Below are 27,536 nucleotides of genomic sequence, written 5' to 3'. Positions count from 1 at the left end.
CTTCAAACACTTGGTCTATTTTCAAAGCCCTTATCCACCTATCAAAATTACTCTGTTTGAGCCTTTCAAACTCCATGTATGTTTGACCAAATTCTTTCCTTAAATTTCTAAACCTTCGTCTGTAGGCTTCAGGCACTAGTTGATATGCACTCAAGATGGATTTTTTCACCCCTCATACGTCCCAGATACCTCCTCCGGTAGTGATGCAAACACTTCATCAGCCCTACCTATCAGCTTTGTTTGAATCAGTAATACCCACATGTCCTGTGGCCATTTCATTTGTTTAGTCACCTTCTCAAATGAAATTAAAAAGGTTTCTACTTCCTTCTCATCAAACCTTGGCAATGCTTGGACATATTTAAATAGATCCCCACCAAGCCTTCGACGATGACGCTCTTTCTCACGATCCTCATCAATATCATCCACTATCATCCAACTGTACGTTTCCCTTTATGTCTGCCAATTTTAACTGACTGTCATGTTTCATGGCCATTTTCTGAAGTTCAAACTCTCTCACTTTATCTTTTTCCCTGATCTGTATCTCCCTTTCCCTTTGCTCTGCTAGGGCCATTCTTTCTTTTCTCCTTTTCTTTTTCCTCTCGCTGTCTTTCGTATTCAAGCTGCTTTAATTCTTTCTCATGTTCCATTTGTTTAAGTTGTAACTGAATTATTGCCATTTCCAATGAGTCAAACTGTATCTCAGGCAACTTTAAATGCTTAGCCACCGCCATAATTACTTCATATTTTCGCATTTTGTCAGGTAATGTTAACTGCAATGTTTTTGCCAAATCTAACAGTCTGCTTTTAGTCTCTGTCTGTACGGTACTGCGTGTGACCGTCTCCACCCACAAAAACCTCAGAGCATCTGAAAGATCCATTGTCCACAACACACTCCCCACTTAAACTAAAATACCACACCTGAAAAGCAACCACACAATATGCTCATCCCTCACTGTCTTTAAGTTCACTAAGCCAATCTAATAGATAGACTTTTATCCCCCTCGAGCCCCCAATTTGTTATGGGCCAGGGTTTAGAGAACCCCAAAGTGTATCAAGGAGTTCACCTGACCCACAAATTTTAACAGATTGTGGTATGGGGAGCACATGGCCCACTCTACAGGTGTGGTACAGCAGAAATGGAAAAGTATTTTTTTTTAAAGCAAAACAATGTTTATTCTATGAACTCAAGTTAACCTTTTTAAAACATAGTGAACATCTTAACAACCATTAATACAAATACAACCCCAAAGAATACAACACTAAGTAATCCTTAATAACTTCCCAAACAACATCCAGAAGACAAAAGAAACACCTTTAACAGAAGCACATCAGGTTTACATTCACTACTGAGAACATTTATAATTCTGAATTCACCAATGATCAAGAGATAGTCTTTTCATGGCAGAGAGAACTGCAGTACACCTGCTTTGTCTGGCTTCAGCTCCAACACTGAAAAAAAAAACCCAGACACACCCAAGCTTTTCTCAAAGTGAAACTAAAAAGCAGAGCCAGAGCTCAGCTCCACCCACACTCTGACATCACTGCAGTAAAATGAGCAGACAGACATTTCTTAAAGTGACATTCTCATGACAGATCAGATTCCCTTCTGTTGGTACAAGACGAGGGTAAGGAAGGGGGTAGTGGGGAGTGTGTCGGGGTTTTGGTGGAGGGCCCAATAGGGCACTGCCTGAATTATCTACGGAGGCAGAAAAACAAAGGAACCTTCAATTATGATGTGCCAGATTCTGGGAGTCCACCAGAGGGGGTGAGAGGCGACACAGTGTCAGGCACGAGTGAGCCCTGCACCCACTGCAGAGAGCCTCATGAGCACCCTCCGCTCCCAACACTGGATGGCTGACAGCCTTCAGAGAGTCGCCGCCTGCTCCACACTTACCGCCTGGCCACCGGAAGGCCCCGGAAACAGGTCCGGGATGGCAGAGGTGCCCGAAGACAGCAGTTGGGACAGAGGGTCTTCCAAACTATAATCCGCTAAGAAGCAGAGAGTTAGTGCTGTCCCCCTCCCCTGAGAAATTGAACAAATCCGGGGTGCTAAATTGTGGGTGGAAAGGGCTCCCCCAGGGTCCCGTATGACCCCGAAGCAACCTGCTCGGGAGACAGCAGCAGCTGCTGGGATTTACATTCCAGAAATGTGACAGCTGAAGCCCTCTGGGGTGATGAGATAATAATTAAAGCAAAGTATCGCTGCACGCCATTCTTTCAATTGGCAATTATTCAATTATCTATTAGTTGCTCATTGACAGTGGGTGAAATCCGCTTGTCCACTGATGAATGACATTCATTGCTGACCTGTGTCTACCCTTCACTGATGTGATGACAGATGACACAACTGTGCCCCCTTCACTGGATAAAAGCAAATTATTGCAGATGCTCGCGTCCCGGCGTCAGGGCAGCAAGGCGCGATTCACGCTGGTCGCGGGAATTTTCCGGCCTGGCCCTGGCTGAGAGAATCCCACCCTATGCGTTTGTTCAAAAAAGTTGCAAGGATAAGCCCAGCAATTACCAGCCAGTCAGTTTAACTTCAGTGGTGCAGCAACAATTATTCAGGGTAGAATTAGTAGTCACATGGAAAAATGTGGGTTAATTAATAAGAGCCAGCTAAAAGGGAAATCATATTTAATTTGCTGGGTGTGTTTTGAAGAAATAACAACAGGTTGATGAGGATGACGGTGGTGTACATAGACTTTCCAAAGGCATTTGATACAATGCCACACAACAGACTTGTGAGAAAGTTTAAAGTTCATGGAATAAAAGGGACAGTAGCAACGTGGATACAAAATTGGCTGTGTAATAGGAAACGGATAATGGTTAATGGATATTTTTCAGACTAGAAGGTTCGTGGGGACTCTTGCTTTTTCTGATATTAATGATTTGGATCTTGGTGTGCAGGGGACAAAACTTGGAAGCTTTGTAACGGAGGAGGACCGTGATAAACTTTCTGATTCTTGGGAAGTCGGTAGAATTGGTCTGTTTGGTTTTGAGGGGGCTAGTAGATTTGAAGCCATGAACAACAGTGGCAGCCTTACAAACAATGGTTTTATGATCAATGGGTGAGGCCATGGTCCAGAGGAAAATGGAGAAAGTGTCCGATGATTGATGTTCAGCCTGTGCTATGTGGAGATCAAGATGCCAAATAACACCACCATCATCAAAACCTGCTGGCAAGAGTGGTAATGTTAGGGTTGGATCCAAGACAACAGAGAAATGCATGTTCAGAAGGATATAGATTAGAATGAGTGATGGGAGCAATGGAATTGAGAAAGCTGATGTCACACTTTTCCGATGAAAGCTGATAGGCCTGAAATGTTAACTTTATTTCCCTCTCCACAGAAACTCCCAGACTCCATGCTTCCAGAATTTTCTGGTACAGTTATTCCCTGCTTCATCGTAGTCTTGACGCTTTGTGTGCAATGCCACAAGAGACCAATGAATATTATTGGAGATACAGTATTAAAGACATGGCATGAATGTTGAATCAGATGATGTGATCGCATAAGGAGGAAAAGATCTTAGAGGATCATTAAAAAAAGAGCCCATTTTGGAGACCAAAATTAACACATATTTTTGGAACTGAGAAAAGATAAGGCATATTATATCATTCTAGAAATACATAATTCTCTACAGACCACACATGAACAATATCAGAAATTTTGCTCAGGTATAATAATGGTTTTATTTAATATTATTTGCACAAAGATAGAGGAGGGAGGTAAACAGAATTACAGTTATACAAAAGGTGTTCAATTGCTGACTTGGAATAATTATAAAAGATATTTGTCAATAATTGGCACTGACATTAAAAAAAGGCACATCATGAGATTCTCATGCATTTTTTTTTTTAAATCAGTGAAAATAGCACCAGAGACACTATTTTGTCACAGACAGACAGACAGACAGACAGAGTAAATATCACGTTTTTCCCCCAGCCATTTCAGGTTTCCAGTCATCTCAATGGAATGAACAAGATACATTCTGGTTTGAGAAACGTATACGCTATGCACCCACATTATTCAGAACTGAAGGACCACGAGTTCACCCCATGTCCTGTCACTGGTACTGGATAGCAGCAGATAATCAAATATTCCAAATGTAGAAACTTACTCAATTGGTACTGTAATAATTGAGGCACAGGAATACAAGCATTAATGGTTCTGATAGTGCAAGACTGATTTAAGTCAGAAAAATAATCAGTTGAACATGTAAAAGGGCAACTTTTTGTCCAAGATTTTAACATCTGAATTGGGAAATTAGACAATGGAGGTTTCTCTGCAATTGCAAATATTTAAATATGCAAATATTTAAATAGGCACTCAACAGATATTAAGTACGGTCATAAATTTCTTAAAAGATCTTTATTTAACAAATGCATTTAACTGAAGAAGCAAAACTGATTGTAAGTAAAAGGAGTGCATAGGTGGGAGTAAAGGTAAAGGTAAAGTCACCATAGTCCGAGATGACCATAGGCTGCTTTCCCCTTTGAGGAAGAGAGCTGACTGGTGGTGATTTAACCCGAGGACCACTATACCTCAGGTGAGGGGCAAGGTTGAGAAGGCAGGGCCTTCATGAATAACCTCAGCCGGTACGGGATAGGTAGGAGTGTACAAGTAGTGACAGTATCTGTGTAAAGGAATGAGGTAAAACTAATGCATAGATTAAACTTAATATCCACAACAGGTAGTTTAAAATATAGTGATTCTGTTGTACACAAATTATTTATTTAAGTTTTCAGAATATCAATGCTTTTAAAATGATAAATACCAATTTGAGTTGATGAAACAAATAGTTGGGCACTAATCACTGATGCTGCGGGAATTGTTATCAATAAAGTGCAAACGTTAGTCAATGCCCCTACACAATTCATAACATGTGTTAAGGTTCCTGAAAACAGTTTGAATGTATGACAAGAATGCCGTGTAAACAACATTTTGAAGTGGCCTTAAAGATTATTAATTTGAAATCAGGAGAACAAGGTTTCCTCCAGCTGAGTGAAGAAATTATCACCATGCAATAGGTGACACACACACGCATACAGACCTAAAACGGGCCAATTGTTTGGGATTGTCATTCCAATCACTGAACCATGTTAGAAATTACTTCCTGGTCAGTTGTCTTTGAAAACTTCCCGTCACCATTCAGAAATCATCTGAGCTAGTGAAGAAATGGATTTTCTTGCCTGAAGTTGCCAGACACTGCCTGGCCAAAGCATCAAATTCATGCATCATTGGATCGGAGGAGCTGGGAAACTCATTGTGCTGGGAGTTAAGCTCCACCATGGAGATTTGAGAAGCGAGGTAAGGCTGGTACAGGTTTGAGTTAAATGGCAGGCTCAAGCATTTTCTCAGAGGTATGTTAGTCCAAAGACTGGAAAATAAAGCAAATATTACAAGAGATTCAGTTCATGTTTTAAATTAGAACTCTTCATAAAAATGATTACAATTGTCAACAAAATATATTCCTTGTATTTTCTCCACAACAACACAAGTGTTCAATAAACAATAAGGTTCTGTTAAAGCTCTGGAAATCAACTCGACACCCAACAGAAGAAACCATCTTCTTCGGTCACTCCTTTGGGATTTTCCAAAACTCGTTTGAAACTTTTATTGATGCCATGATATAGAAAGGTGGGACATGGAATCAACCTTGCAATTACGGTGTTCAGGTTATGCATACGGTGTTCAGGTTATGCAATGTAAATTTTTTTAATTAAAAGAAATGAAAGAAAATCGACAGCAAGAAGCGACATAGGGTCAGAAGGCATAGAATCCGTGTGGGTAGAATTGAGGAATAAAGGAAAAAATACCCTGATGGGAGTAATGTACAGGCCCCCTAGCAGTAGTCAGGATGTGAGGCAGAAAATAAATCAGGAGATAGAAAAAGCAGAAAAGAAAGGCAATATTACAATAATCACAGGGGACTTCAATTATGCAGGTTGACTGGGAAAATCAGGTTGGTAGTGAATCCCAAGAAAAGTAATTTGTGGGATGTCTACGAAATTCCTTTAGGAGCAGCTTGTGGTAGAGCCTACAAGGGAACAGGCAATTCTAGTTTTGATGTGTAATGAGGCAGACTTGATCAGGAAACTGAAGATGAAGGAACTCTTCGGGGGGCAGGGACGACAATATGATGGAACTTACCCTGCGGTTTGAGGGGGAGAAGCTGGAATCAGGTGTAATGATATTACAATTGAGTAAAAGCAGCTACAAAGACATGAGGGAGGAGCTTGCCAAAGTTGAATGGAAGGGGATCTTAGCAGGTAAGATAGTGAAACAGCAATGACAGGAGTTTTTGGAGGTTATTCAGGAGGCACAACAGAAATTCATCCCAAGGAAGAGGAAACATGGTGACAAGGGAAGTCAGGGACAGCATAAAGGCAAAAGAAAAAGCATACAAAAGTGGTGAGGATTAGTGGAAAGCCTTTAAAAGCAAGCAGAGGACAACTAAAAAAGCAATAAGGGGGAAAAGATGAAATAGGAGTGTAAGCTAGCTAGTAATATAAAAGAAGATTGCAAGAGTTTTTTTTATATATTATTTATATATATATATATATATATATATATATATATATATATATATATATATATAAAAAAAGGTAAGACAGAGGCAAGAATGGACATTGGACCACAGAAAAATTAACCTGGAGACGTAGTAATAGGAAACAAGGAAATGGCAGAAAGACGGAATAGATACTTTACATCAGTCTTCACCGTAGACAATACCAGTGGCATACCAGAACTTCCAAGAGAGTAAGGAGGCAGAGAGGAGTGTAGTGACCATCACTATGGAGAAGATGCTGGAGAAGCTGAAAGGTCTGAAGGTGAATAAATCACCAGGACCAGATGGACTACATCCCAGAGTCCTGAAGGAGATAGCGGAGGAGATTGTGGATGCATTGGTGGTGATCTTTCAGTGTTGAGTCAGGGAGGGTCTCTAGAGGATTGGAAAATGGCTAATGTAACACCAGTGTTTAAGAAGGGAGGGAGGCAGAAGACAGGAAATTATATTCCGGTAGCCTGACTTCGGTCATAGGTAGGATTTTAGAGTATTATTAAGGATGAGATTACGGAGTTCAAAGAAGTGCATGGTAAAATAGGGCTGAGTCAGCACGGCTTCATCAAGGGGAGGTCATGTCTGACAAATCTGTTAAAATTCTTTAAAGGAGGTAACAAGGATGATTGACAAAGGAGAACCAGTAAACATTATCTATTTGGATTTCGAGAAGACCTTTGACAAGGTGGCGTACAGGAGGCTGCTAAATAAGATACGAGCCCATGGTGTTAGAGGCAAGGTACTGGCATGGATTGAGGATTGGCTGCCTGGCAGAAGGGAGAGATTGGGGATAAAGGGGTCTTTTTCTGGGCCGTGGCCAGTGACCAGTGCAGTTCTGCAGGGGTCAGTGTTCACAATACACATTAATGATCTGGAAGAAGGAACGGAGGGCATTGTTGCGAAGTTTGCAGATATGTAGAGGGACAGGTAGTGTTGAGGAAGTGGGGAGGCTGCAGAAGGACATGCTCAGAATTGGGCAAAGAAATGATAGATGGAATACAATATGGAAAAGTGTGAAGTTATGCACTTTGGTAGGAAGAACAGAGCATAGACTTATTTTCTAAATGGAGAAAGGCTTCGGAAATCAGAAGCACAAAGGGACTTAGGAGCCCTTGTTAAGGATTATCTTAAGGTTAACATGCAGGTTCAGTTGGCAGTTAGGAAAGCAAATGCAATGTCAGCATTCATTTCGAGAGAGCTAGAATACAAGAGCTGTACTGCTGAGACTGTATAAGGCTCTGTCTGGTCAGACCCCATTTGGAGTATCGTGAGCAGTTTTGGACCCTGTATCGAAAGAAGGATGTGCTGGTCTTGGAGGGGGTCCAGAGGAGGATCACAATAATGATGCCGGGAATGAAGGGCTTTTCATATGAGTAGTGGTTGAGGACTTTGGGTCTGTACTCAATGGAGTTTAATATAATAATATAAGATAATAATCGTTTATTGTCACAAGTAGGCTTCAATGAAGTTACTGTGAAAAACCCCTAGTCGCTACATTCCGGCGCCTGTTCGGGGAGGCCGATACGGGAATTGAACCGTGCTGCTGGCATTGTTCTGCATTGCAAGCCAGCTATTTAGCCCACTGTGCTAAACTGTGTTTAGAAGGATAAGGGGATCTATTGAAACTTACAGAATACTAACCAAGACGTGGACGTGGGGGAGGATGTTTCAACCGGTAGGAGAGTCCAGAACCCGAGTGAACAGCCTTAGACTGAAGACCTTTTAAAACTGAGACAAGGAGGAATTTCTTCAACCAGAGGGTGATGAATCTGTGGAACATATTGCCACAGAAGGCGGGGGTGGCGAAATCACTGAGTGTCTTTAAGACAGAGATAGATAGGTTCTTGATTAATAAGGAGATCAGAGGATATAGGGAGAAGGCAGGAGAATGGGGAAGAGAATGGTGGAGCAGATTCGATGGGCCAAATGGCCTAATTCTACTCCTATATCTTATGGTTTTATAAATGACAAATCATCTCCAAATCTTAGACTCATTCTTTGGGATATTCAGTTATTTATCATAGACATTTCCATCACTCTCTTCAACCCCCCGCCCCCATATTACATGGGGTCCCTACAATGCTCACTCATTACCCTTCTCCATTCATATCACACTGGTTAGGGTCTTCCTTGGCCAGAGTCCATGCAACAGTACTGAAACCGGAAACATTTTGGATCAGAAAAAGGGTCGCTACCACCCAAGCCGCAGATCTTCATACTCTGACACGGAAAGATGCAGCATATTAAAAATGTATAGTGTTAGCTGCCTCATTTTGGACCAAGAAAAATATGGTATCCCTGCAGAGGCCTGTAAAATGAGAACCCAGATCATGAGCCACTCTATCTGACTTATAAAGTCATCCTTTAAACTGCCTTCAACTTTTGTTTCCAAATATATGCAAATTTCTAAGTCTTGGTCTATTATACTGCTTATTATTTCCTGTTTTCAGAGAGAAAATATGGCTGAAATATCACACAAGGATGCTACTTTCATAAAAACATTTTTAAAACATGTATTTCCATATAGCGACAAACCTGGAACGTAGCTGCAGCCCAAATCGCTTGGTTGCTCGATGATAAATGGCATCACTAATAATGTATAGTTGTTCACGCATCCAGCAAACATCCTCTGGGACATCAGGAAGCCACTCCACTAACCTGTGGAATATTTTAAAAGAACAAGAGTCACATGGAAACCGCAGCCAAGCTATTGCAGTTGGTATATTCAGTGGTCAATGGCATTCATTCCAGTATTTGCCCCAAACCAACAATCAACGGTCATTATAAAACTATTTCACTATTCCAACCCAGCGCTGGTAGTCACAATTGGTCTGGCAGACTGAAAGACAAAGCCATCTCTAATCTATTGGCACTAAATTCAGTAAACAAAAGTTTCCTGCCTGCTGAATTTGTAGACAACTGCAACAAAAAAGAAAAAAAAAAAAAGAAAATGCTTTAAACACTTATCTGGCAGCTATATTGAGAGAACGTGTCATCAGGCCAGATCATTTCCAACATTTCTGATGTCATGCATTTCCAGCATTTTCTGTTTTATTTCAGATTTCCAGCATCAACAATATTTTTATGTCAAGAGCAACTTCACCTGCATATCGTTGAAACCATTATGTTAGTGGTGTCACCACAACAGCACAGAGGCAAAAACTGACACCAGTGCTGTTCGAGGTGCTACGCACACTTTGCAACATTGTGTCAAACAGCACTCTTGACAGAGGAAGCAATCGTGTAAAGTGGGAGATCAAAATTTACTAACTACCTTAAAAAAAATTTGCCCCCTGCCCTCATGCTGGTGCACTGCTCTTTATCGACTGGCAACCCTCCGGTATCTTGTAGAAATGGCCGTTCTTCACAAGGGAAACAAACAATTAAGTCTTAGCGGGCCATTTGATGGCAGTAAAGCCAAGACTGATCACACCACACTTTCTCTTGGCATTACCACATAACAATCTGGGGGGGGGGGGGGGGGGAAACAGTGGCAGGCTTTTGTCCTCCGTAAGCCAGGGACAAGAATTCAAATCTCTCTGATCCCAAAGGGGGATCAGTTAGTTGGCCTTTACTAAACAAAAAATTTTTAGATTTGCATGCCCTTAAAATTTCAATGCTACTGCTACTCAGCAACAACTGCCTTGTTAGCCCGAAAAGATGCTGAGCATAACAAAACACTTGCAAATAGCCAGCACAGGCATGAACGGTCCAATGGTCTTCTTTGGTGTTCTTTCATTATGATTCCAACATACAGCTTCTAAGAGTATTTTTAAACTTTTCTCAAAAAGAGACTTTACGTGGCATTTCTGATTTTTGCCTCAGCATCAGGTGAATGTTTATTTTCTTCAATACTACTTTGTACATTTTAGTTTAGATAAGATGGTTGTTCCCAGGTTTGGATGCATCAAATGGTTTTATTGTCAATTCCTGCCACTGTGCTTTGTAACTGTGAAATAGTCATGTTTAAAAACGAACTAGAGAGTGACTGAAGTAATCAGGCAATTCAATGAATAGGCACACACGACCAAACCAAGTTTCTAAATATTTAAATGCTCTGTAGCAGCACAACCCAATAGAAAACAATTTGCATATCTCCACCCAGCTCTGTCACCATCCTTCAATTTAAAAAAAATAAATTTACGGTACCCACTTTTTTTTTTTTCCCAATTAAGGGACAATTTAGCGTGGCCAATCCACCTACGCTGCACATCTTTCGGTTGTGGGGGGGGGGGGGGGGGTGGGGGGCATGCAGACATGGGGAGAATGTGCAAACTCCACACAGAAGAAGATGACCCAGAGCCGGGATCGAACCGGTCTCCTTGGCTCCGTGAGGCAGCAGTGCTAACCACTGCACCACTGTGCTGCCCCTCACCATTCTTAAATAAATTCACTATTATTATGTTTAATAAGGACACGGGAGTCCAGATCGAGTAAAATAAAGAAACATAGTTTTATTCACACACGATATTAGCACTGCCTGGTAGATCCCTACCGGGTTCCTGTTCTGGACAGTGCCTTACTGGCCAACCTATAACAGTTAATATAGAGTCAAGGGTGGAGGAGCTCATACTCCGTTAGGACCATGGGGAAGATAATCATTCCCACCCCATTGGCCCTGTGCGGGTGATTACACCCCGCTATCAATGCATCCAGATCTCACCCTCTATTTTGGAAGTTGTTTGGTGTTGTGTAAAAGTGATGGAAGGTCAGGTAGATCTGAAATGTAAGTTATGTTATCCTATGCCAACTCAGTGACTGCACATGGTGCTCATTATATTCAGCACCATTTTTGTGGAAGTGGAACTGTACTTACTGACTGCTCCATCTACCGGCACAGATAATTGATGGTTTGACATTTTTTGTGCATGCTCACATCTACAGGACCTACCCAAGGTACTGTGGGAGCTCCACAGACAGAAATTAATGTTACTATATAGGCATGACAGAGGGAAGAAAATAATAAATGTAGAAGTTTTCTCCAGTGGTTCAAAGACAAACCGTGTACACCACAGTTTTGGTCTCCTTATTTAAGGAGGGCTATGTTTGAATTGGAGCCAGTTCAGCAAAGGCTCATGAGGTTGCTTCCCGAAATGGAGAGGTTATCTTATGAGGAAGTTGAGTAGATTGGGTCTATACTCATTGAGGAGTGATTTTTAATGAAAGATACAAGATTTTGAGGGGGCTGGACAGGGTAGATGCGTCTCCTTATTGAACCAGGGGGCACTGGCTTGCATTCTGCAAAATCGTGGCGACTCCGCAGATCTTCCAAAATGGTAAGTGAGACCGAGATACCATAGACTCACCCCCATTTCAGAAAGATCCAATTTTGGCTGATAAGGGAAAACAAATTTCAGCAGGGCCATTTGACCTGAACTGCAGAGTTCAAATAGACTTTATGTTTTGATGGAGCAAGGGCCTTGAACACACGGTGGAGTTACCATTTTTGTCACTGTAAATGCTCTTGAAGGGCAGTCAAATGTCTGTAGAACCATGAAGCTGTGAAGTTATTTCAATCCCCAACCCATTAAAGATTAAAAATTGGCTGCCTCTATCAGTAAAGGGTGAAAGGATGTCTGGTTGAACAGTTAGAATTAGAATAGCTGTTGATAATACCCAAGACCTATCATTGCATCATTATTAATGATTGGTTGCTTTCTATAACCTATAATTATCACAGAAGGGGGCTACAACGTATAATTAACGCAGAAGGGGGCCACTTGATCAGTTTTAAGAAAGGTTGTGAAGGATTCGCTATTTTTGATGTGGGATTATGAATACAGGTCTATTTTACAAGGGAGGTGACTTAAATGTTCAGAATGGCCTTTCATGATCAGGATTTCCTTTTTAACTAGTCAAGGCTATAATAGATATTTAGAACTTTATTGTACCTCATCTCAATATGGCTTCTGAGATCAGTCCATGTTGGATACTTGGTGAGTTGGCATGGAGTGTAAGGGCAAGCCTCAAGTGTTATAGCCTTAATGGGTGGCATTCAGGCTATAAGGGCCCAGGAGAGAGGAGGGGGGTTGGAGGGCATGCATGGCTACCAGTGGCCATTGGAATTGTTGGTATGTAGAGTGGGTGGGTGAGGCCTAGAGGGCCTAAAATATGAGCAAGCAACTGGTTAAAAAGTCCTGGAGAACCGGATGGGCTTTTAAAATCAGCCTACCACCTCATCACCCAGCAGTCCGAGGCTGCCTCGGATCGGTGTTCAGGGCAACAATCACAACTCCATCCTTTACCACCAATTTGAGAATTTCTCCTGAGGTGGGAGAGTGAGTCAGAAAAATTCCTCAACTCCTGCTATCTGCCACAGCAGTAAAAGTCCTGGTCAGTTTCAGAATAAGAGTGGGTCATCCATTTAGAGTGGAGTTGAAGAGAAATTTCTTGTGACAGATTTGAATCTTGAGTTCTCCACTTCATAGAGCTGTGGAGGTTGAGTCATTGAATATATTCAAGACTGGGAGGCATATCTTTGGGGCTATAGAGGAATCAAGTTTTATGGGAACTGGCAGGAAAGTAGAGCAAGGCTAAGATCAGATCTGCCATCTTATTGAATGGCAGAACAGGCTCAAAGGACTGGGTTACCTAATCCTGATGCTATTACTTTTGTTCTTGTATTAAAGTACATGTTGTGATCAAACAATTTCGTAAAATAAATGCATCTATCACTGTAAAGTCAGTAGAATCAAGCTGTTCAGAACACATACCTGCGGCCAAAAGAATAGGCGGACTCCAATGGTAGTGTATAAGGTAACATCACGTAGGATGCCATTCTAACCAAGAAGAGGTTGCTCAGCTGTGCATAAAGACCATTTTTCTCTTTACACACTTCATGCAATGCTACAGGAACAAAAAGGAAAAGTGTCAGAATTTAACAGTTTCAATTGATTGCATACATACTCTAGACTAAACTTGAAAGGGTCCTTCCTGATGATTCCCTTAATTCCCCTTTAATTTTGCCATTACCATTTTGATCCATGGATGCTTAATGGATATGTATCTTTAAGTCAAACAGTAGAGAGAGAGAATGAGGAATTCAACAAGTTGCAACATAGTATATGGCGCTGCTAGCATTGGAAGCAGAACTGAGACTTTGTGGCACCCGAGAAATGGAGTGGGACTCAGTGCAATTTGTTGATTGGTGGCCAATGAATTGGCAAAAGACCATATTCTGCCTGGTAACAGGTGGTGATTGGATCCTGCCTGCGTGGGATGATTTCAAGAGACCCAAGGAAAGCAATGTTGAGACCTGGACACACAAGGATAAGGACCTGCTCCCTCCCTTCCCTCTCCAGAAAGGCTGTGAGTTGACATATTTCTGTGAACCTGAATGAATGAATCTGCACTGAAATGATTACAGGCTGCAAACAGAGACCAGGGGCGCGATTCTCCGACCCCCCACCGGGTCGGAGAATCGCCGGGGGCTGGCGTGAATCCCGCCTCCGCCAGTTGCCGAATTCTCCGGCACCGGATATTCGGCGGGGGCGGGAATCGCGCCGGTTGGCGGGCCACCCCCCAGCGATTCTCCGGCCCGGATGGGCCAAAGTCCCGCCGCTGTCAACCCACGCCAGCCGGCGTGGATTGAACCACCTTTGGGACGGCAGGACACAGCGGCGCGGGCGGACTCCGTCCTGGGGGGGGCGCGGGGCGATCTGGCCCCGGGAGGGGGGGGGCCCGCACGGTGGCCTGGCCCGCGATCGGGGCCCACCGATCCGCGGGCGGGCCTGTGCCGTGGGGGCACTCTTTTTCTTCCGCCTTCGCCACGGTCTCCAGCATGGCGGAGGCGGAAGAGACTCCCTCCACTGCGCATGCGCGGGGATGCCGTGAGCGGCCGCTGATGCTCCCGCGCATGCGCCGCCCGGCAATGTCATTTCCGCGCCAGCTGGCGAGGCACCAAAGGCCTTTCCCGCCAGCTGGCGGGGCGGAAATCAGTCCGGCGCGGGCCTAGCCCCTCAAAGTTAGGGCTCGGCCGGTCAAGATGGAGGATGCCGCACTGATTTGCGCCGTTTTTGGCGCCGATATCGGAGAATGCCGCCCCTGGATCTGAAAGCTCATTTTGAAGGGAGGTATGCTTAAAGATAACAATCTGAAACAAAGACTCTTTTTCATTTTCCTTATTATTTTCACACCTCTCCTCCCTTCTGTGTTTGCCTGGTGTGTGTGTGTGTGTGTGTGTGTGTGTGTGTGTGTGTGTGTATGTGTATACACACCCACGCACAAGACAGAAAAACAGAGGGCAGGAGAGGTATGAAAATATATATATAAGTGGAGGATTAAGAATTAGATAATAGTTTAATCAGTTGTATTTGCTGCATATTTCATTATAGTTCTTGTTATTAGTAAAAAGTAATTGTGTTTAAATTTACAAACCTGGTGACTGTAATTATTGGCAGCCAAGAGCCAAAGACTTCGGATATTTTTCTAAGAATTATTTGTTAATTCAATTGTGTTGCGACTCCGGGTAAAGGGGTGAGCTGAAATTGACCGCGTACAAGCCCAGGGTGTCGTACCAAACTTCACTGCACAATACATTCTGAATGCATATGTAATCAACATATCACATTGCTCAAATTGCTCAAATTCTCAGATGGGTTACAATCGATTTGTGCATTCAAACCTAACAGTGTTTCACAGTACCATTACGAAGTCTTGGGGGTAGATTCTCTATTATTCTTTCATCCAGTGCTGATGACCAAAGTGTTTTCCTCAGCTGTTTGTTGTTTGATTTGGATTCTATTGTTGAAGCTCTGTTTGTGATCATTGCTGCCACCCCCTCTTCCCCGAGCCGAGTTGTGCTGTAATGATTATCCTGATTCTGGATGTAGGATGTGGCAGCCGTACTCACTAATGTGAGGGTAGTCAAGTCATCTAACAGAACTGGCATTTTAAGTAGATCTAAGAAGAAAACAAAAACAAGGGAAATCGGCACGTGCAAAAACTATTTTAATAAAGCTAACATTGCAGCTTCCAACTACATGGTGGAGATCAAAATAAATAGAAGTCAATACTTTTGAGGAATGTAACACTAAATCTTTTGCACAGGTGCAAATAACCAAAGATTGTGAAATACAAATCCAAGAGTTAAGAATTAGTTAATTCTGGAACAAACCAGAGCAAGATTCCCTCCTCCAGGGAATCCCTTCCATTTCACTGTCCAGGCTCTGCATGGATTTAGGCATTATAATTTTAACAGTCCAGTTGTGTATTAGTGGCATGAATACATCCAAAATCATGTTCACTTATCAGTGATACCTTTTCATAAAGCTATCAAAGAAAAGTCACGACCTTGTGAAAAGCCTAGGCCCCACTCCTACGAAATTTTAAATGAGACACAAATGTGGAAAAAGACACTAACAAATGAGATGAACTATTCTTTGAAGGAGTAGAAGATGTGATTCTTTGAAGGAGTAGAAGATGTGTGTGAATGTTGCGGGGAGGGAGGGGGGGGGGGGGGGGGTGCTAATCACGTTCATATGTTTTGGTCCTGTCCAAAGCTAGAGGATTACTGGAAGGAGGTTTTTAGAGTAATTTCTAAAGTGGTGCATGTGAAACTGGACCCGGGCCCCCGGGAGGCCATATTCGGGGTGTCGGACCAGCCAGAGTTGGAAACAGGTGCGGAGGCAGATGTTGTAGTCCTCGCCTCGTTGATCACCCGAAGGCGGATCCTGATAGTGTGGAGAGCAACCTCTCCACACTGTGCCCTGATGTGGCGGGGGGGGGGGCCTGTTGGAATTCTTGACTCTTGAGTAGGTTAAGTTTGAACTGAAGGGTTCTACAATTCATGGGCATTATTCATAATGCTCTTTCAAGAACTGGATAACATCGAACATTAGTTGGGGTGTGTGGGTGGGAGGGGGGCTGTGGGTGTTAATGGCGACTATGGGTGATCACTAATTCCTTTTTGTCATTTGTTTGTGTGAACATGCAGGCTAATGTTTGGGGTTTGGTGGGAGGATGGGATCGTTGTTATTGATATGGGGATTGACATATTTGTTACTGATTATTGTTTATTGCTGGTGGGGTGTAAATTTGGGAGAAAATGTAAAAAAGGAGTATAAAAATTTTTGAAAAAACAACAAATGAGATTAACACTATTTTTTAAACTTACTTCAGATTTAAACCCTGCAACAACAAAAATTCAAGACTTACTATTTCCTTTGAGGAATCGAAGTGCATCTCCATAACCTTGATGGCACATTTCACCAAGCACCTAAAAATACGTTAGAATCAGAATTGTATGGTTCAGTAGAGGCGCTTTGGCCCATCAAGCCTGTACAAGCAAAAAAGAAAAACAAAATCTGCGCTAATCCCACTTGCCAACACTTGGGCCTTAACCTTGAATGCTATAACATTTCAAGTGCGCATCCAAGTACTTTTTAAAAATTGAGGTTTCCTGCCTTAACTGCCCTTCCAGTCAGTGCATTCCAGATACCCACCACCCTCTGGACGAAAACATTTTTCCTCAAATTCCCTCTAAACCTCCTGCCTTTCACCTTAAAATTATGCCCCCTTGTTATTGACCCATCAACTCCGGGAACAACTAATTTCTATCCACCCTATCCAAGCACCTCTTATACAACCTCAAATCGGGTCCCCTCTCAGCATTCTCTGCTCCAAAGAAAACAACCTGAGCTTATCCAACCTCTCTTCATAGCTAAAATGCTCCATCCTATGGACGCTCTCGTGAAATCACATCCTTACTATAGCATGGTGACCTGACCTGAACTGAACTCCAGCTGTGGCCTAACCAAAGCCCTGTACTGCTCTAACATAACCTCCCTGCTCTTACAATCTATGCCACAACTGATAAAGACAGGTGTCTCATATGCCTTAACTAGCCTATTAATCTGGCCAGCTGCCTTCAGGGACCTGTGGTCAAGCACCCAAAGATCCCTTTGTTCCTCTGAGCTTTTTGTTTAATAGATAAAAAGGAGTATCCAATTAATTTTCCCAATTAAGGGGCAAATTTAGCATAGCCAACCCACCTACCCTGCACATCTTGTGGGGGTGAAACCCACGCAGACACAGGGAGAATGTGCAAATGCCGCATGGACAGTGACCCAGAGCCGGGATCGAACCTGGGACCTCGGCACCGTGAGGCAGCAGTGCATTCCTCTGAGCTTCCTAACATTGCCATTCATTGAATACTCCCTTGTCGTGTTACTCCTTCCAAAGTGCATCAGCTCACAGGTTTTCAGGAGTTAAATTCCATCTGGCCAATCTGTCTACATCCTCTTGTAACCCAAGACCACCTTCTTCACTGTCAGCCACCTAACAAATCTTAGTGCCATCTGCAAACCTACTTACCATCCTACACCGCTGGACACCAGCTTCCAGTTACATAAACAGTCTTCTACCACCACCCTCTGTCTCCTATCACAAAGACAATTTTGGATCCAATTTGCCACATCACCCTGGATCCCATGTGCTTTTACCTTCTTTATCAGTCTCCCATGTGGGGCCTTTTCAAAGGCTTTGCTGAAATCCATATAAACTATATCAACTACATTATCCTCACCTGCACACCTGGTCACCTCCTCAAAGGATTTCAATCAAATTTGATAGGTATCACCTTCCTCTGACAAAGCCATGCTGACTTTCCCTAGTGAAGATTGACTCTGTCCTTCAGAATTTTCTCCAATAGTTTCCTACTACCGATGCGAGACTCTCTGGTCTGTAATTCCCTGGCTTATCTCTACCACTCTTCTTGAAAAGTGGAACCACATTAGCCATCTTCCAGTCCTCTGGTACCTCCCATGTGGCTAGAGAGGAAGTAAAAATTTGAGTCAGAGCCCCTGTAATTTCCTCCCACAGCAGCCTGGGATGCAACTGGGGATTTGTGTACTTTAAGCCTCCCAGAACCTTCAGTACCTCCTCATCCCTATGTCAAACTGCTCAAAAACCTCAGTCCCGCTGCGTCCACATTCTCCTCCAAAGTGAAGACAGATGTGAAGTACCTGTTTGACACCCTACCAATATCATACGGCTTGAGGCACAGATTACCCCCTTGGTCCCTACTCTTTCCCTGGTTATCTTCTTCCCTTTGATACAATTATGAAATATCTTGGGATTTTCCTTCTGCTTTTTTGAGTTGCTTCCTGCACTTTAACATAGAAACATAGAACATTGCAGTACAGGCCCTTCGGCCCTCGATGTTGAGCCTATACCCGAAATGGCCTACTGCTGCGCCTAATTGCGTCTGAAGTCTTTTTGTAAAAAAGACTGGCTGCATAAATCTCCAACTATGCATAGATATTTTGTCTTATTCCAAGAAAGCAAATAGATGCAATATATTTCAAGCATAGATAAAAGTAGCAGTAGAAATTTAAGCACTACACAAGAACCAACTGCATGTTTCAAGTATCTATTTACAAGCTGGTCATGTGTTTTTCATTATTCCGTTAAACTAGAATACACTTTCGTAAAGAAGGTCACATGGAATGAAGAAAATGCTGAAATTTTAAATTAAACATAGAAAATGCTGGAAGTATGCATCTTGTGCAGCAGCAATTGTAAAAGAGAGAATATAGATTAATGTCCCGACAAAGGACCCAGACCCAAAACATTAGCCGGTCTTATTTCTTGGACCCAGGTATTTCTTATTATTATTATGAGGAAAGGTTGGGCAGGGCCGGTGTCCATTGGAGTTGAAAAGAGTGAGAGGTGGTTTCATTGAAATCTATAAGTTCTTGACAGGGTGGAAGCTGAAAGCATATTTACCCTTCTGGGAGAGACCAGAACTAGGGAATACAACTAAAAAAATAAAGGGGTCTCCTATTTTTCCCCCCCAATTTTTCTAATGAAGGGGCAATTTTTGCGTGGCCAATCCACTTACACTGCACATTTTTGGGTTGTTGGGGTGAGACCCACGCAGACACGAGCAGAATATGCAAACTCCATACAGACAGTGTCCCAGGGATAGTGCCCAGAGCCCAATAAGGAAACTTCAGCTTCCTTTACTGCAATCTTGCCCTTCCCCCACCTCGCTCCAAGGATCCTAAAATCACAACAACAGGAAATAAAAGAGTTGCGAACAGGAAGTGTACAACCCGAGATGGAGTAGTCAGAATATTTGAATATGCTGAAAAGCCATAATAAATAATAACTAATCTGAAGGATTTTCCATAACCAAAAGAGTGGGAAAATTCAGAAAGGCCAGGTTTAGTTTTGTTTTTACGGCAATTTTTGAAACACAGGTGCGAGTATTCATGTCCAAAAAGAACCCACTAACAAATAGTGGCTAATATTTTTAACTTAATAAATCATTTTTAAAACTTCAATATATGAAATAGTTTTAAATTTCAACCAGGCAGCACAGTGGTTAATACTGCTGCCTCTCGGCGCTGAGGACCCGGGTTCAATCCCGGCCCCGGGTCACTGTCCGTATGGAGTTTGTACATTCTCTCAGTGTCTGTGTGCATCTCACCCCCACAACCTAAAAAGATGTGCAAGGTAGGTGAATTGACCACGGTATATTTCCCCTTCATGGAAAAAAAATTGGATACTCAAAAAAATAAATTTCAACCATATACCTTTGGTTCTGGAGGGAAGAGTGCTCGAGTCAGTCGATACAGATTTCCCAGGCTGAACTGAATGCTGGTGTTGGTAACTCGCAGTTCATGGAAGTTGCTGGGGTTGTCTCGAGGACAGATATCGCTTTCTCCAGAGAATGGAGAAACAGTAATTGTATTCTTCAATTCATACAGAGGCAAGTTGTTGCTGATCCCTCCATCTACATAGCGCTAACAAAATAAGGGGGTTAATTTTAAACATAAGTCAGAGTGGAGGGCAGAGCTTCCAGTTCCAACTGAGAATGTCTTTTAAAACCATAATTCCCTTCCAAGTCGCAATTGCAAAATAATTACTGTTTAAAAAAGTAAAATGTTAAATTTGTTTTTAAAGAAGACAAAACTAAAACACTGAGCAGATTTGCATAGCTAAACGTTTGTGCCGTGTGAGGGAAATAAATGAAAAATTATAAATCCAAGGTGATTCAGCAGTTCTTTGGATATCAAACTTGCATGCTAACTTGGCCTCTCTATGCTCGTACTTCACTTAGAGCACTTATCTTTTAATAAGGGACTACGAGGCTGGATTCTCCGCCAGCGGGATGCTCCATTTTGCCGGCAGCCCAGGGGTTTCCCGACGGCGTGGGGCTGCCCCACAATGGAAACCCCCATTGACCGGCCAGCTTGACAGAGCATTCTGTCGGCGGGGTGAAACGGAAATGTGATGCGGCGGGGCAGAGGAACCAGCCCTACATATCTTATACTGGGTTGTTTTTGGCAAGAAGCGTTTTTGTTGCCTTACAAACAAAAAGGTATTGGCATTGGAAAATTAAGTAGTTAAAATTCTTAATGCAAATTTGCACCAGTAATAATTGTTCAAGTAAAGTACTTTCAGGATATGTAATGTACCAAACTTCTTAACTAAAATCACCAGGATTAGAGTGAAAATATTCTGGGAGACAAGGCTTCTGTCCCTCAGAGGTTGATGGATATATAATGTGAACAGTGCAGCACCCAAAAGTTGGCAAAATTCATTTCTAACCCTTGACATATGCAGGGTAAGTCGCAGTTATGACCTGCACGAGACCTACGGGGTACAAGTATTAGCCTCCCCGCAAGTTTTGTGGAGTATGAGCTCGCCCGCTGAGGAGAGGGGAGTTCATGGACACTAAAAATCTGTAATATAATGGTCGGTAAGTTTTGCTACCAACACCTCTGACCCAGCTGGGATATGGAGTGTATTGTATATACTATAATTTCATAATAAATTAGTTTCCATTATCGGCTCGTCTCAGAATTGTCTGTGGTCACTGAAGTCACACTTTGAAAATAACTTTTAAGGGCAGGTAGGAATGGGCAACAATAATGCTCACATCCCATGAATGAATAAAAAAACCTGAAGTTGCATGCTATCTTTTCTTACTAAATATTAAAAAGGGGAAAGGTGTGTGCCTGTGTGTGGAGAAGAAAGTGGAAAAGTTGTTCTGGAAGTTAAATGGCTGCAACATTTCAATTGGAACTTGCCGAATGCTTTATGCACTCACAGGATAGTTCCCTATGTCATACTCTGGCTTGCCGTTTTTATGCAATTTAATATCCCATTTAATTTGACATTTTTGGGATTCATCAAAATTAACCCCAGAATCTTTTCTAAATTACTTTTGGTCACTGGTTTCCCCATTAATACTATTATCTAGGAAAATGTCAGGTTGTGACGCTTTCCTTCGGGCTCCTTTACGATGAGATTATTAATTAGCCCTTCCTCATTGCATAATACTAGATCGAAAATAGCCCAATTCCCGAATTGGTTCCTTAACAAACTGTTTTAGAGAATTTTGTATAAATTCCAGGATTTCATCCTCCACAGCATTAAGTGCCAATTAGGTTTACCCAGTGTATATGTAGATTGAAGTTCCCTCCCCCCCCCCCCCCCCACGATTATTTTAGTCACGTGAACCTAGAGCTTTCCGGATTTATACATTCAATACATTACCACTACAGTTTGGTGGCCTATAAATATCTCACCAATGCTCACCACCCCTTGCTCTTCTAATCTAATCACCTGGCATTTTGCACCAATTTTCATATTGTTTATGAGGACAAGCTCTCTATTTAGATCTCTCTGTACCCAATGTCGGCCCAAAGATAATTATGAGCCACCCTTTTGGATCGCTAAATTCCCCAAATCATGTGTTCCATCACAAGTTATAGAACTCTGACCGACTGACATGTATCCAAGTCAGACAGAATGGAGTGGGACTAGGGAGATGTAGATGTTCCAATGGCATTGTTGATCTTGTCCTTGGGAGGTTTAAAAGATTCACAGGAAAGTGAGATGCTTTTAAAGTGGGTTTGTTGAATGACTGCAATACACCCTGGAAATTTTACAGAGTGCAACCAGTGAGCCAGTGGTCAATACTGAAACTGGTGTCAGGGCCCCCAAACTAAATAGCGTCAGTTTTAAGCACCAATCCAGATGATTAGTGATATTCCATCGCACCCGAGACTTAGGATTGAAGTCAATAGTTCAGAGAACCAAACCTTTGCTTTGCTCTCGTTAGTACATGCGGCAGAGTGGTTAGCACTGCTGCCTCACAGCACCAGGGATCCGGGTTCAATTCCCCACCTTGGGTGACTGTGGGGTTTGCGTGTTTTCCCTGTGACTGCTTGGGTTTCCTCTTGTTTCTCCGGTTTCCCAGCACAGTCCCCCAAGATGTGCAGGTTAGGTAGATTGGCCATGGTAAATTGCCCCTCTTTGCTCAAAGATGTGTAGATTAAGTGTGGGTATGGAATTACGAAGATTGGGTGGGGGAGTGGGTCTGGTGGGATATTTCACAGGGTTGGTGCAGACTCAATGGGCTGAATGGCCTCCGTCTGTACTGTTGGGATTATATGAAATTGCTGTTCCAGTTCAATTTCTGGTCAAGGGTGACCACCAAGGGATTGGGAGGAGGACACTTAGCAATACTGGTGGCCTTGCATGTCAACAAGGAAGTAGCTGGACTTTCTCTAGTCTGCAGTGGTCATTATTTAGAAATTATGTACTATAAATGTTAATTGCCATTTGTAATTCCATGTCTGGGTGTTAGTTCACGTCCCACTCTAGGCTGCATTCGCATCAAGGGCTTTGTAAATGAAGTTGAATACCGGAATTGGATTTCCAAAACCTTGTTCATGAACCAAAAAACAAATGTCTACATCCAAGTAGTAAGGGAGACACGGTGGCATAGTGGTTAGCGCTGCTGCCTTAGGCGCTGAGGACCCAGTTTCGATCCCAGCCCCGGTGTGGAGTTTGCACATTCTCCCCGTGGGTTTCACCCCCACAACCCAAAATGGCCACCCTGAATTGCCCCTTAATTGGAAACAAAAATAATTGGGTACTCAAATTTATATTTAAAAAATACATCCAAGTAGTAAATATTGCTCCTGATACCACAATCGTCCTCACAATGAATTCCTGAAGGATTGAAGTCCTGCATAGTAGTTGTTTTCCCCGAATGAGATCGTACAGTTCAGTATCCATAACCTCACTAATTTGGTAACCTGTTGGGCTTCCCAACAGTTAGCTTCTGCCCATATTTTTGACATGCACAGAACAATTCTTGACCTGCACAGACACATCAAATGTAGTGGGTATTTTATTTCCTTTAACCACACAAAATTTAAGTTCCAACATCTTTCACAAAGAAACAAAAAAGCTTTCATTAATCCACACACACACAAACCCAAAGGCACCACTTTGAATGCTGCTGATTAGCCTGGATACAGAGGCAGAACCAGGGATCTAATCCTGATAATGTTTTTAACTACCAACAGTTTTGCCTTAGTCTTTCTTACAGCCTGCTAATAGGATTGAACTTGTGACTTGAATCCTCGGAATTAAAGTAGTTGAGTCCTCAATGCTTTCATACAAAAATGCAATTGTTGCTAAGGTGCAGTCATAATCCATTCTAGATTGGGTTAGATTTTGTGCCTATTTGATATAGGAACGGACATAAATAGTGTTCAAACATTTTCACCATTAGAATCCAATATTTTACAACTTCTGATATTGTCTACCTGTTGCTCCCATAGACAAGCTTCAAAAATTCAAGATCGACCGAGACTGGATCTTCCCATCATTTGGGTCAGTTCTTTGCCAAGCTGCCAATTTGTTGAAAGGATGGAAAAGAAAGATCCCACTGTAAGTGCCCCTTCAATCAATTCCTTCACTAGCCTGCATCATAACCATGACGAAAACAATCTGCTCCATGTCATCCTTCCATATTACTAAGTCCCCAGTTAATGAGTAATAGCATAGCACTTGAAGGAAGCACCCAGTTCAGAATTGGCACCTCCTCTTTTGAGAGATTGACTAGGAAGTAAATCTGGCTGGTATGCGGAGTAATAAAAGTCCATTTAATTGCATCATCCAACCACTGTGACCAAGAGATCCTGCTGCACGATTCTTGCAGGCTCCCACCAGAAAATTCAAAACCGAAAACAGAAGCAACTTTAGATTCTGCACCCATTTGTGTGCCTGTTCCAGTTCCAAGATAAAGTCAGCTCAATTGCATTCAGAACTTTGCACTGCACATTGCCCTTAGGGTGAATCTGTTTCATGCTCACCGATGCTACAGCTTTCCTTGTAGAATTCCAAGCTCATTGCATTCCTGGCATTGAATTTCCCAATGGTTCTCAGAAACGTAGAATTCCTGATCTCCATCAGTCTTCTTCTCTCCTCCCTCAGCTTTTAAAAGCTGAGCACAGATTTGATTTATCTGGTTTTAACTTTCCAATATTCGCAATTGCTCATGTCCAACCATTAACTCTCAAAGACAATACCAACTTTTAGCACTCTTTATAAAATGTTTTATGGGCTTTCAGTAATCATCCATTTCTCTATAAAGGCAGTATTGAACATTAGGTTTGAGAGAAATAAATAAACTAAAATAAATGTCCATGTTAAATTTATCCACATCTCCTTTACCCTGATCTCTCCCTGGTCTTCTATTGTGCCCCACCTCCTCCGCCCCCTTTCCAACTGTATATTTCTACCACCTTGCTTCAGTTCTGGAGAAGGGTCATATGTTTTACTCTCCACAGATGCTGCCAGACTCGCTGTTTATCTAGCATTTTCTGTTTTTATTTCAAATAAAATGCCTCCATCTTCAAACCACATAACCTACGAAGATCACATTCTTATAATGATAACTTGCAAACCCAGTCACTCACGTGACCTGGTCACACTCTACTTGTATTCTAGAAAAAATACTAGTCGATTACAAGAGCATGTAGCCGAACGGCCACCTAAGATGGTGTCCTGCATAGGATGCTGGGAGAATTGGCCAAGTTTAAGGACATGCAGGGTGCAGCGCAAATAAACATTGATGAGCAAGCTGCAGCCTGGACTTCATTTACAATACACAAGAAAGGGGCCATCTCCAGAAACAATAGAACTATCCTGTCAATCATACTTGTTTACCAGACACAGCGGCACCTAAACTCTTTGTTTGGAAGAGCCTACCTGCTCCCAACACTTGCAGGCATGGCCACTGAGTGCCCACCCCAAAATTGATGTGGCAGCCACTGATTGGACTTGATCAATTGATTGGCAATGACCCAGAGACCACCCAAAAGGGCACGAAATCCAAGCAGGTCAAAAGGTGCTGCACCACCTTAGAATCTCTCTTTGAAGCAGAAACAATGATGATCTTCACCATCACCCACCAACAGAAAGAAGACCAGAGCCAGACCAGACCAAGGACCGAACATTGAGGACTACACAGGATTCAGCACACAAATAAAGGCCAATATCTTGCTAGTCACTCTAAAGTTAAGTTTAAGGTCTAGTATGAACTCTTAGTACTCTGTAGAATAACTTGTGTTGGATGGCGTGATTGATTAACTGTAACTTAGTATTTGTAAGCGTGTGTATAAATACTATTTGATTGAAACAAAGTCGACTCGCAGTCATTTGTCCACCATATACGGGTTAAAGACACATTGTGGTAGCAACAAGCATGAACATGCAAAACACACAAATGGCAAACAATAGAAGCACAAGAAGCCCCTTTTAACTATGCTTTGCCTGTGACTTGTGTGACTTTGGATATGTGCATTTTTGTTATTACCTAGTTTCAGTTATTCGCGGTCAACGGTAGTACACCATCTAAGACTGACTGGTTTTGGAGAGTATAATAATAATAATAATCTTTATTAGTGTCACAAGTAGGCTTACATTAACACTGCAATGAGGTTACTGTGAAAATCCTCCTTTCGCCACACTCTGGCGCCTGTTCGGGTGCACTGAGGGAGAATTCAGAATGTCCAAATCACCTAACAGCACATCTTTCGGGACATGTGGGAGGAAACCGGAGCACACGGAGGAAACCCACGCAGACATGGGGAGAACCTGTAGCCTCCGCACAGTGACCCAAGCCGGGAATCGAACCTGGGTCCCAGCACTGTGAAGCAACAGTGCTAACCACTGTGCTACCCTGCTGCCCATATAATTGTAGAGTTCAGCGACTTTTTTATGCACTAACCATGAATCTTATTAACTCCTTTGTATTCATGCTATCCTATTCTTTGATCCTCCCCCACCAACTCAACATCACTCCAAAAAGAGAAAAATTGAATTTCAAAGCGTCTTATATTGGAAGCGACAAGCTTCAAGGACCATTCCTAAAATCACATTTCTAGCAGCACAAGTAGCAAGTTGGGAGCAGAATAATCATAGGGCATGTAATGACAAATCAAATGCTTTGCTTTTGGGGATTAAAACCCATGCTTGAGGGAATGTGTGGGTTTTATCGGCAAGGTTGATAAAGAAAAATCAAATGGTGCTTGAGATGACACTATACTGGGACTTTCCACTTTCTCTAAAAAGGATAAGATTTATTTTCTTCAGAACCAGTGGCTGGTCAAGAAGTCATTTCCAGGGCTCCAGTGCTTCAAGGGGCCTATGCCAGGTCATATTTGGCCTTTTGCTGTCCGATTTTCTGGAAGGAAGCACCTTGTCTGTAGCACAATTAGTAATTTGATACTGGAAAAACTACCAAAAGGTAAGGATTCCTCAGAAGAGTTCTCCCAGTTGCCACTATTTTCCAGAGTTTTTCACCAGAAACACAGAAGGAAGTTTTGAGACACTTTTTGTTATGTTGACCTTGGCATAAACCCTGGGCACAGTCCATCATCTCTTCAGACAGACAGACAGACGCCAACCACATTGACCAATCAGAAAAATTGTTATCCCAATTGGGAAAATTACAAATGCCAGTTTCATTTAACTTTGTACCAGCTGATCAAAATCCTTTTGAGTTATTCTTTAAACAAAGGATTTCAATACAAATTGCACCGGGAAGCATTCTTAAATCAGACATTTCAATTCACCCACATTCAATTCCTGACATGTGATTGTTCGTTTGACCCTCCCTTTCAGGTTAAAGAGAGCTTTAATTCACACCCCAAAAATGC

The 27,536-nt window shown here is 42.4% G+C and overlaps 1 protein-coding gene across 6 annotated transcripts in view; it reads right to left on the bottom strand.

Annotated features, from left to right (window-relative positions):
* Window positions 1-3,677: 3,677 nt before the first annotated feature.
* pnpla3 (patatin-like phospholipase domain containing 3) overlaps window positions 3,678-27,536 on the bottom strand; it is a 153,657-nt gene continuing 129,798 nt past the window's right edge. For 4 of the 6 annotated variants that reach the window (XM_072484518.1, XM_072484519.1, XM_072484517.1 and 1 more), the window contains 6 exons: window positions 20,103-20,312; window positions 16,720-16,780; window positions 15,208-15,465; window positions 13,278-13,410; window positions 9,100-9,222; window positions 3,678-5,379 (listed from right to left, as the gene is read on the bottom strand). In XM_072484518.1, coding sequence (XP_072340619.1) covers window positions 5,151-5,379; window positions 9,100-9,222; window positions 13,278-13,410; window positions 15,208-15,465; window positions 16,720-16,780; window positions 20,103-20,312 — 1,014 coding nt within the window. In that variant the 3' untranslated portion in view covers window positions 3,678-5,150. Of the gene's footprint in view, window positions 5,380-9,099; window positions 9,223-9,853; window positions 9,927-13,277; window positions 13,411-15,207; window positions 15,466-16,719; window positions 16,781-20,102; window positions 20,313-27,536 lie in introns of those variants that run through there. The other 2 variants (XM_072484521.1, XM_072484522.1) reach the window with 2 other exon arrangements.

Source organism: Scyliorhinus torazame, chromosome 19, assembly GCF_047496885.1.
Source record: "Scyliorhinus torazame isolate Kashiwa2021f chromosome 19, sScyTor2.1, whole genome shotgun sequence".
NCBI classification, from domain to species: domain Eukaryota; kingdom Metazoa; phylum Chordata; class Chondrichthyes; order Carcharhiniformes; family Scyliorhinidae; genus Scyliorhinus; species Scyliorhinus torazame.
Note: the sequence above shows the minus strand (reverse complement) of the source record. Positions and strands in the feature narration are given on the sequence as shown.